This window comes from Leuciscus leuciscus (genome assembly GCF_965113295.1).
Source record: "Leuciscus leuciscus genome assembly, chromosome: 1".
Classification (NCBI taxonomy): domain Eukaryota; kingdom Metazoa; phylum Chordata; class Actinopteri; order Cypriniformes; family Leuciscidae; genus Leuciscus; species Leuciscus leuciscus.
Window position 1 is genome coordinate 84,239,932 of NC_138725.1, and position 9,498 is coordinate 84,249,429.

The window sequence follows — 9,498 nt, forward strand, 5'->3', positions numbered from 1 at the left end:
TAATAATATAAGTAAGCCCCGCCCCCCTCACGATAATATCGTGTATCGCCGATCTCACAGGCTGACGATAAGACGATATGAAAATGGAGCATATCACCCAACACTACTAACCACATGCTTTTATTCCCATCTGCTTCATTTTCTGTGTGTCACATGAAGTAATCTAGAGTTTCTCTATCCTAGCAGAGACTCGGAGGACGGCCAACGCTGCAGGACTGCCTCAGCCGGCAGTGTCTCTCTGGCCTGCGGTGTTACGCTGCCGCTCATGGGGAGGAGCTGGTTCTGGACCTGGTGGAGCAGACGGGGCCCCCCAATTCCCAGAGGTACACACACATACACGCTCACACACACACACACACTCACACTCTCTCACTCACACACACTCTCTCACTCACACACACAACCACAACCCTAACGCTTTGACTGTCAGTAGCTTTTCACACTGAAGCTTGATTCCTTTCCCCATTAACACCTGATCTATGATGTCCACAGCCGTCCTCCAGCATTTCCTGGCCCCAGGCTCGCAGCTCCCACACCCGTAACCCCCGCGGCATCTGGACCCGTAACTCCAGAGGCTTCTGGACCCGGACCCTGAGCAGCTTCTGGGCCCCACGCTAAAAGATTAAGGTTATTATTATCATTAAGAATATTAATTTCATCAAGTTTTTCTATGAGCTCTTTCATTCAGCAGACTCTTGTATGCTCAGAAACAGTGTGTGTTTCAGTTCATCCAGTGATATGATTCAACTTCTGCTGTGCAAATTATTCACTTGTGTTTGTTTCAATTTAATTTAGGGTTAGGGTCAGGTCAAACTCCCGAAGGAACTCAGAGAGCGGTGAAGGTGGTTTTACCGGAGTCGGTGAGTCGTCAGAAAAAAGAATACTGCTATGTTGGGAATGATAGACAGTGGGGGAAAGGGGAACAATATGTGTTCTGTCTCTAACACAGAAGAGCTGAGTGGGGCAACAATAGGCTCTGGTGGGGCCTCTACCACCTGAGGGGTGGGTACCCTGTCATTGACCTGTGGTTCTTCCTCCCGAGGTGGAGGTTTCCGGCACTGGTGTCACAGGGTGGCTCTGGGCTAAAGGGGCCGCGACAGATTTCCGGCACTGGTGTCACAGGGCAGCTCTGGGCTAAAGGGGCCGAAATAGAGATTTCCGGCCCTGGTGTCACAGGGCGGCTCTGGGCTAAAGGGGCCGAAATAGAGATTTCCGGCCCTGGTGTCACAGGGCGGCTCTGAGCTAAAGGGGCCGCGACAGAGATTTCCGGCCCTGGTGTCACAGGGCGGCTCTGTGCTTAATGGGCCGCGACAGAGATTTCTGGCCCTGGTGTCACAGGGCGGCTCTGGGCTAAAGGGGCCGCGACAGAGATTTCCGGCCCTGGTGTCACAGGGCGGCTCTGGGCTAAAGGGGCCGCAACAGAGATTTCCGGCCCTGGTGTCACAGGGCGGCTCTGGGCTAAAGGGGCCGCGATAGAGATTTCCGGCACTGGTGTCACAGGGCGGCTCTGGGCTAAAGGGGCCGCGACAGAGATTTCCGGCCTCGGTGTCTCCGGGCGGCTCTGGGGTGGAGGGACCGTTAAAGAGGGTTCCGCTCCTGGTTTTAGGTGGCGGCTCTTGTGTGTTCTCTTCCTCTGTTCACGGGGCTGAGGCTCTTCCACCTGTATGGGCAGGAGGGTCTCTGGCAGGTCCTGGGGAGGTACTTCCTTCTCAAAGTACCAATCTCCTCTGTGTGGAGGAGAATTAGTGCCTGCTTTTTCTGGTAAACAGAGTGTTGGAGAGGTTTGTACCTCTATGTGTTTTTGACTGCCTATTTGTCTCACAGGAGTGGTGTTGGCAGGAGGTTCGGCCGGCAGAGGTGCAGGGGCCTGTGTGGCGGTTCGGCTGGTGGAGGCGACGACAGCAGCGTAAGTGCGAGGGAGTACGGTCCCCATTGTGTCTGTGGGGGCTTTCTGTGCCGTCGTGCTCTCACAAACCCAGATTTCTGCTGTAATCAGGGCCTCTGCTTGTTCAATAGCCTCTGCACTAACTCTACCTCTGTAATTTCTGTCCGCCCAGTGTGACGCCACCTCAAATGCTTCAGGCCAATCGGCTTGATTGGTCTGGGTACGTATGCTCTGTATGGTTGCATCAATCATTGATTCGTAATGTTATTCGAGAATCAGTTGTGTTGTGTAGGACCAGTTTTTTGCGTTGCCCTGTAGCAACTGTGTAACTCGGTCATTTGCAAAGGCTGGTCTCACCGTCTCTATCAGGAGGTCAGTGAGCCATTGGAACGTGATCGGCTGGTTATTCTGAACCTTCGTGGTAACTCTCTCGAGATGGTGTACCTGACCAATAAGCTCGTAGAATAGTTTGATTGTCGTTTTGAGTTGAGGTGGTGCCGGTGTGAAATCTGGATTTTGTCTAAAACTGTTTTTGTTTTCTCTTGTAGGTTTTACCCTCGTTCTATTTCTAGGAGGAGGGCGGTGTTGCTGGTTTCCGCCCCTGTTCGTGAGGTGCAGGTAAGTGTCGCCTAAAGGAGGATTCACGTCCTTCTGTCTACCTCCATGAAAGTTGAAAGAAACCGTTCTGGGTCTCTGATTGGAGGGGGTGTATGTGTAGTTGCTATGAAAGGATGGTCTGGTATGTTGGTAGTCAAGGTGTTGGGGGCGAGGAAAGTCATCCTCATCCTCAGTCTCCGAACCTTCATAAAAATATTCACGCCGAGCGTGTTTGTGTACTACCATATCATCCTAATAGGGACGTGATTCTCTGATTTCTCTCTTTTGGCGTTTTTTACCCTTTGTGTTCTGACCAGGAGGCCTGTATGGGCCTGCCACTGATCCAAAATGATCCTTATGATAGGGAGATATGTATGGATCTGCTACCTTCTCATAACGGTAATTTTGTGGAGCAGGGAAGTGTTGGGAGGGTCCAGGCCTGGACACCTCACTGTGAGTGGCTCTATTAAATTCCCTGTTTTGATGTTTCTGAATGTTTGTGTTGTTTCTGTTTTTTTACAGGGCGGAACCGTGGAGCTGTATTTCTTTGTCTCCTGTATGGGAAACTCTGCTCCTTATCACGGTGGCATGCTGAAGTGTTACTTGGGGTGAAATTAAAATATTTATAATCTGGTGTAATGCTGCGTTCACACCAAACGCGAATCTGCGTCAAAATTCGCGCCTGCCGCGTCTAGTTATACGCGTGACCACTTTGTGTGCATTCGCGCGTCAAGAGCGAAATAAGTTTGAAGCGAAATTTACGCGCGTCAGAGGCGAAAGTTTCAAAAGTTTCGAACCCCGTTGGCGGCCATCTTTTTACAAGATGTCTGTTATTGATCGGTCATTTATCGAGAGAGTCGCCGCTCTGTATTTGCTCTGGAGAGCAGAACAGCGGCGTAGGGATCATCGTCGCCGTATTTTGGGTCCATCAGACCCTTCGGAGGCGAACCCAGTTCGGCGAGTTTCATCATTTGCTCCAGGAGCTGCGCCTGGATGACCTTTTTATTCCTGTCTCTATAGAAATAAGAAGTACTGTCGTACAACTCAGGCCGACTGCTCACTGCCAAAATTAAACTCTCCTCCATTTTGAATGAGTGACTCCGAGCGGGCCTGCCGTCACAGCATCAAGCAGGCTCCTGATTGGTTAACGCGGCGCGAATTGACGCAGAAGTTCAGATTTTTCAACTCGGGCGGCAGACGCGAATTCGCGTCAAACGCGTGAATGCACAAATAGCACTAATAAATTTCGCGCGTAACCAAACGCTCAATTCGCGCGAATGAGGCGAATTCGCGTCTACCGCGCCGCGCTAAACGCCTCATTCGCGCCGCAAGACCTCCAGACGCGCGTAAATGCGTCTTACCATTGACTTAACATTGAAATCACTCGCGCCAGACGCATATTCGCGTTTGGTGTGAACGCACCATAACACTTGTGTGTCTAATTTTTGGACGTGTGTGTGGTTCTCTGTCTTGGTCTACCACGGAAATTGTCCATAATGTCAGAACTATGTGTGTAATTCTTTTGAACTTTTTGGTATTTTTATGCATTTTTTTTGGTTAGATTTTTATAGATTTTTTTTAACTGAACAAGAAATAACAAAGAAACATAAAAAAAAAATAAAAAAAATCATAAATAAATGCGTTCAAGTCTTTTGCGACATTTCGGTAAATAAATATTACCTTCTTCAGGCTGACTTGAACTTGAGAAAAAAAACTTTCAGGAACAGTAGAAGAAATATATTTACAGTATATATAATATATATATATATATATATATATATAAACTATAATATGTATAAAATACAATATATATATACTTATATATATATATACAGATATATCCTCTACAATGAAATTAACCAGGTAAATTAACTCTTTGTTAAGACGTGGAGGAGCGAAAAAGCTGCGACCAGTTGCTGTCTGTTGAGAGCATGAGATGAGAGTGCGCTTGAATGCGCGCCCCCTTTATATGGTCTGGCTCTAGAAAAAAAGCTGGTTTTCAATATGTGGATTTAAGGCATTTCTAAAGTCAAGTCAAGTCAAGTCAAGTCATCTTCATTTATATAGCGCTTTTAACAATGTAGATTGTTTCAAAGCAGCTTTACAGAGACAAGCGTATAATTTCAGGTAACAGAGATTGTTTTGGCTTTATAGCGGTTCTTTAATAAAGTTATTTTCAAGCTAAAGTTATTTTTGATTGATTTGCTTCCGTCGCAACGATCATTTGTTATTAAATTAGGGGCCGCTAAGACGACACCATTCTCTCTACACAGACTTTAAACGCGAACCTGTGAGAAACGCTGATGGCGTTCACATGAGCATTAAGAACTAGTTCTATAGTTATGTGCGTTTGAATATATGTGCGCAGGTTTGGAATTCCCTACAGACCAAGCCTAAACAAAGTACTGGGCTTTCCTTATAAATTTTGATAGAGAATTTTATTTAATTTTGTCACTTCGGGTAGGAACGCGAAACGAAATTTCCCGACAACGCCTTATCTGTAGAGTGGTAAAGGGATCCTCCATAGGGAGAGACTAGTTGGCACTTCAGCACTGCGTTGTCATCGGGTCCAGGTGAAGGTCCTTCATCAGATCTGGATACGGCCTGGATCCGGGAGGCTGCGGGAAAACCTCGAGATAAACACAGACACTAAAATTAGTGTAGATGCCATTCTTCTCATGATGTAACGAGTACATCAGGATTTATGGGAAGTGTTCCCGGTTCCGGCTGACCTAATCTATGCAGCCTAACATTGAATTATAGAAGTCTATAATGTATTATGTGAATGCTAGTTCAAAGAGATGTGTCTTTAATCTGGCTTTGAACTGACAGTGTGTCTGCTTCCCGGACAATGGTAGGAAGACTGTTCCAAAGTTTTGGTGCTAAATAGGAGAAGGATCTACCGCCAGCAGTCGATTTTGATATTCTAGGTATTATTAACTGGCCAGAATTTTGAGATCGCAATAGACGTGAAGGACTATAATGCGTTAAGAGCTCGCTCAAGTACTGCGGAGCTAAACCATTTAGTGCTTTGTAAGTAATCAGCAATATTTTAAAATGTATGCGATGTTTAATAGGCAGCCAATGCAGTGTTGACAGAACCGGGCTAATATGGTCATACTTACTGGTTCTGGTAAGAACTCGAGCTGCTGCGTTTTGGACCAGCTGTAGTTTGTTAATTAAGCGTGCAGGGCAACCACCCAGTAGAGCATTACAATAATCTAGCCTTGAGGTCATGAACGCATGAACTAATTGTTCCGCATTTGTCAATGAGAGCATATAGCGTAATTTAGATATATTTTTAAGATGGAAAAATGCGGTTTTACAGATACTAGACACGTGACTTTCAAATGAAAGATTGGTATCAAAGAGCATACCCAGGTTCCTAACCAACGACGAAGACTTAACAGAGCAGCCATCAAGTGTTAGACAGTATTCTAGGTTACTACGTGAGGAAGTTTTTTGTCCAATAATTAGAATCTCTGTTTTTTCAGAATTTAGAAGTAGGAAATTACGAGTCATCCAATTTTTTATATCTGCTATGCATTCCGTTAATTTTGTGAATTGGTATGTTTTGTTAGGTTTTGAAGAAATACAGAGCTGAGTATCGTCAGCATAACAGTGGAAGCTAATTCCATGCTTCCTAATGATATCTCCTAATGGTAGCATGTACAGAGTGAACAGCAACGGTCCTAGTACTGAGCCTTGTGGTACGCCATACTGAACTTGTGATCGATAAGATATCTCTTCATTTACTGCTACAAACTGATAACGGTCAGATAAGTATGATTTATAGGAACACTCCACCGTTTTTTGAAATAGGGCTTATTCACCTTCTTTCCTACATATAGATAGGTGGGCAAATGCATTTTTGTCTCAGTGCATGCATTGTTTTAGTTTGACAGGGTTGGCGCTAGCTTAGCTTAGCATAATGAATGGAATCCTTTGTTGCCAGCTAGCATGTCCTGAGTAAAAGTGATATAAAAAATTTAAAAACCCCACCTAATTACTTCTTGTGGCCTGCGTATTCACAACAAGTACAAATAGCGATGCAGATTAACACTAGGCGATTTCCTATGCAGATTTTGACTTGGGACTATATTAGGGGGAAGCACAGGCGAAGCACTGCTACTTGGGCGCAGAGATATCACGCCCAAGTAGCAGTGCTTCGCCTGTGCTTCCCCCTAATATAGTCCTTAATATATAAATCAATATCTGCCTAGGAAATCGCCTAGTGTTAATCTGCATCGCTATTTGTACTTGTTGTGAATACGCAGGCCACAAGAAGTAATTAGGTAGGGTTTTTTTTATTTTTTATATCACTTTTATTCAGGACATGCTAGCTGGCAACAAAGGATTCCATTCATTATGCTAAGCTAAGCTCACGCCGACCCTGTCAAACTAAAACAATGCATGCACTGAGACAAAAATGCATTTGCCCACCTATCTAAATGTGGGAAAGAAGGTGAATAAGCCCTATTTCAAAAAACGGTGGAGTGTTCCTTTAAACCATGCTAGTGCAATTTCACTAATGCCAACATAATGTTCGAGTCTATTTAAAAGAATGTTGTGGTCAATGGTGTCAAATGCCGCACTAAGATCGAGTAACACTAATAGAGAGATACAACCACGATCGGATGATAAAAGCAAATCATTTGTGACTCTAATGAGAGCGGTCTCGGTACTATGGTACGGTCTAAATCCAGACTGGAAATCCTCGCAGATATAATTTCTTTCAAGAAAGGAACACAGTTGTGAGGATACCGCCTTTTCTAATATCCAGAAAAGGTAGATTCGAGATCGGCCTGTAATTGACTAATTCTGAAGGATCAAGTTGCGGTTTTTTAACAAGCGGTTTAATCATAGCCAGCTTAAAGGTTTTTGGTACGTATCCTAGAGACAAAGACGAATTAATGATATTAAGAAGAGGATCTATGACCTCTGGGAGCATCTCTTCAGTAGCTTAGTCGGTATAGGGTCTAACATACATGTTGTCGATTTAGATGATTTAACGAGTTTAGTAAATTCTTGCTCTCCAATAGCAACGAATGAATCAAATTTTTCCTCAGGGAGACTACAATGCACTGCCTGATGCGATACTGTAGTAGACGGTTGCATAGTTATAATTTTGTCCCTGATATTATCAATCTTATAAGTGAAAAAGTTCATAAAATCATTACTGCTATGTTGCTTGGAAACTTCGGTGCTTGAAGCTTTCTTTTTCGTTAGTTTAGCCACCGTTTCAAATAAATACCTAGGATTATGTTTATTTTCTTCTAATAGGGTTGAAAAATAAGCAGATCTAGCAGCTTTTAAAGCCTCTCTGTAAGTAATCGAGCTCTCCTTCCATGAAATGCGAAATACCTCTAGTTTTGTTTTCTTCCAGTTGCGCTCCATTTTTCTGGCTGCTCTCTTAAGGGCCCGAGTGTGCTCGTTATACCATGGCGTTGGACTATTTTCTTTAATCTTCTTTAAGCACAACGGAGCAACTGTGTCTAAAGTGCTGGAAAAGAGAGAGTTAAAAGTTTCTGTTGCAATATCAAGTTGTTCTAAGCTATCCGGGATGCTGAGATGATGAAACTGATCAGGAAGATTATTAATAAAGCAATCTTTAGTGGCAGAAGTTATAGTTCTAACATATTTGAAACACGGAGTCGGCTTTGCAGCCTTGGCTAAATGTAATTTACACGAGACTAGATAATGATCTGAGATGTCATCGCTCTGCTGCAGAATTTCAACGGCATCAACATCTATTCCATGTGATAATATTAGATCTAGAGTATGATTACGACAATGAGTAGGTCCTGACACGTGTTGTCTAACTCCAATTGAGTTTACAATGTCTTTAAATGCCAATCCCAATGCATCTTTTTCATTATCGATGTGTATATTAAAATCACCAACAATTAGTACTTTATCTGCAGTCAATATTAATTCTGATAGAAAGTCTGCAAATTCTTTGATAAAATCTTTATGGTGCCCTGGTGGCCTGTATACAGTAGCCAGCACAAATCTCAAACGTGATTTATCGTTTATACTATATATTTTTACATTAAGCACCAATGCTTCAAAAGAATTATATTTAAAACTTGATTTCTTAGTGGTTTTGAAAATATTACTATAAATTACAGCAACTCCTCCCCCTTTGCGTTTCAGACGAGGCTCATGTTTATAACAGTAATCTTGCGGGGTGGACTCATTTAAAGTAATGTAATCGTTTGGTTTTAGCCAGGTTTCTGTCAAACACAGCACATCTAGGTTATTATCTGAAATCATATCATTAACAATGAGTGCTTTTGAAGTAAGCGATCGAATATTCAGCAACCCAAGCTTTAGCATTTGCTCATCTGTATTATAGCTGTTTTTTATTTGTTGAACATCGATTACATTTTTAACCTTAGATGGGTTTAAACGTTTTTTGGATTTCCAAGTTCGGGGAACAGACACAGTCTCTATAGGATGATAGCTAGGTGAAAGAGGCTCTATGTGATGGGATTTATCTGACCTTGGTGAAAAAGAATAACATTCTCAAAAGAATAACATTTATTAAAGTAAGAATAATTAAATAAGACGGAGACGAGACGAAAAGCAAACAAACAACAGAATCCAAGACGCAAACGGCACGAGGATGGGAGAGCGCACCCCGTCACAACTGAAGGGAGCTGCTTTAGTTTGCCGGCATCAGCTCTAGCACAGGTGTAAACCATCAGTCATCATGACGTCACTCACTCCAACTCCAACCTACAAAACAAGTGACAAAGGACAACCAAACCCACACAATAGCTGTGTCCCAATGTGAAGGCTGCATCCTCCGAAGGCCGCATTTGAAGGCCGATTGCGTCACAGCGGCGCGACAAAGGACGTCCCAATTCAAAGGCTGCATCCTTGGAAGGTCGCATTTGAAGGCCGATTGCGTCACGCGGCTCGATGAAGGCTGTCCCAATTCAATTCTGCATCCTCCGAAGTCTGTATTTGAAGGCCGGTTGCGTCATTGCGACGCGACGAAGGCTACCCTG

The 9,498-nt window shown here is 43.7% G+C and overlaps 1 protein-coding gene across 2 annotated transcripts; it reads left to right on the forward strand.

The window, feature by feature from the left end:
- The first annotated feature begins 803 nt into the window (after positions 1–803).
- On the forward strand, positions 804–3,121 carry LOC309492908 (uncharacterized protein). 2 transcript variants are annotated; one of them, XM_082161948.1, is made up of 6 exons: positions 804–860; positions 950–1,048; positions 1,465–1,761; positions 1,825–1,906; positions 2,434–2,503; positions 3,005–3,121. In XM_082161948.1, the coding sequence occupies exons 3-6, from the start codon at positions 1,665–1,667 to the stop codon at positions 3,092–3,094; spliced, it is 339 nt and encodes a 112-aa protein (XP_082018074.1). In that variant the 5' UTR covers positions 804–860; positions 950–1,048; positions 1,465–1,664; the 3' UTR covers positions 3,095–3,121. The 2 variants fall into 2 exon arrangements, 1 of the variants encoding a protein (XP_082018074.1); XR_014203751.1 differs by having other exon boundaries at positions 1,465–1,606; positions 1,825–3,121.
- The last annotated feature ends 6,377 nt before the right edge of the window (positions 3,122–9,498 follow it).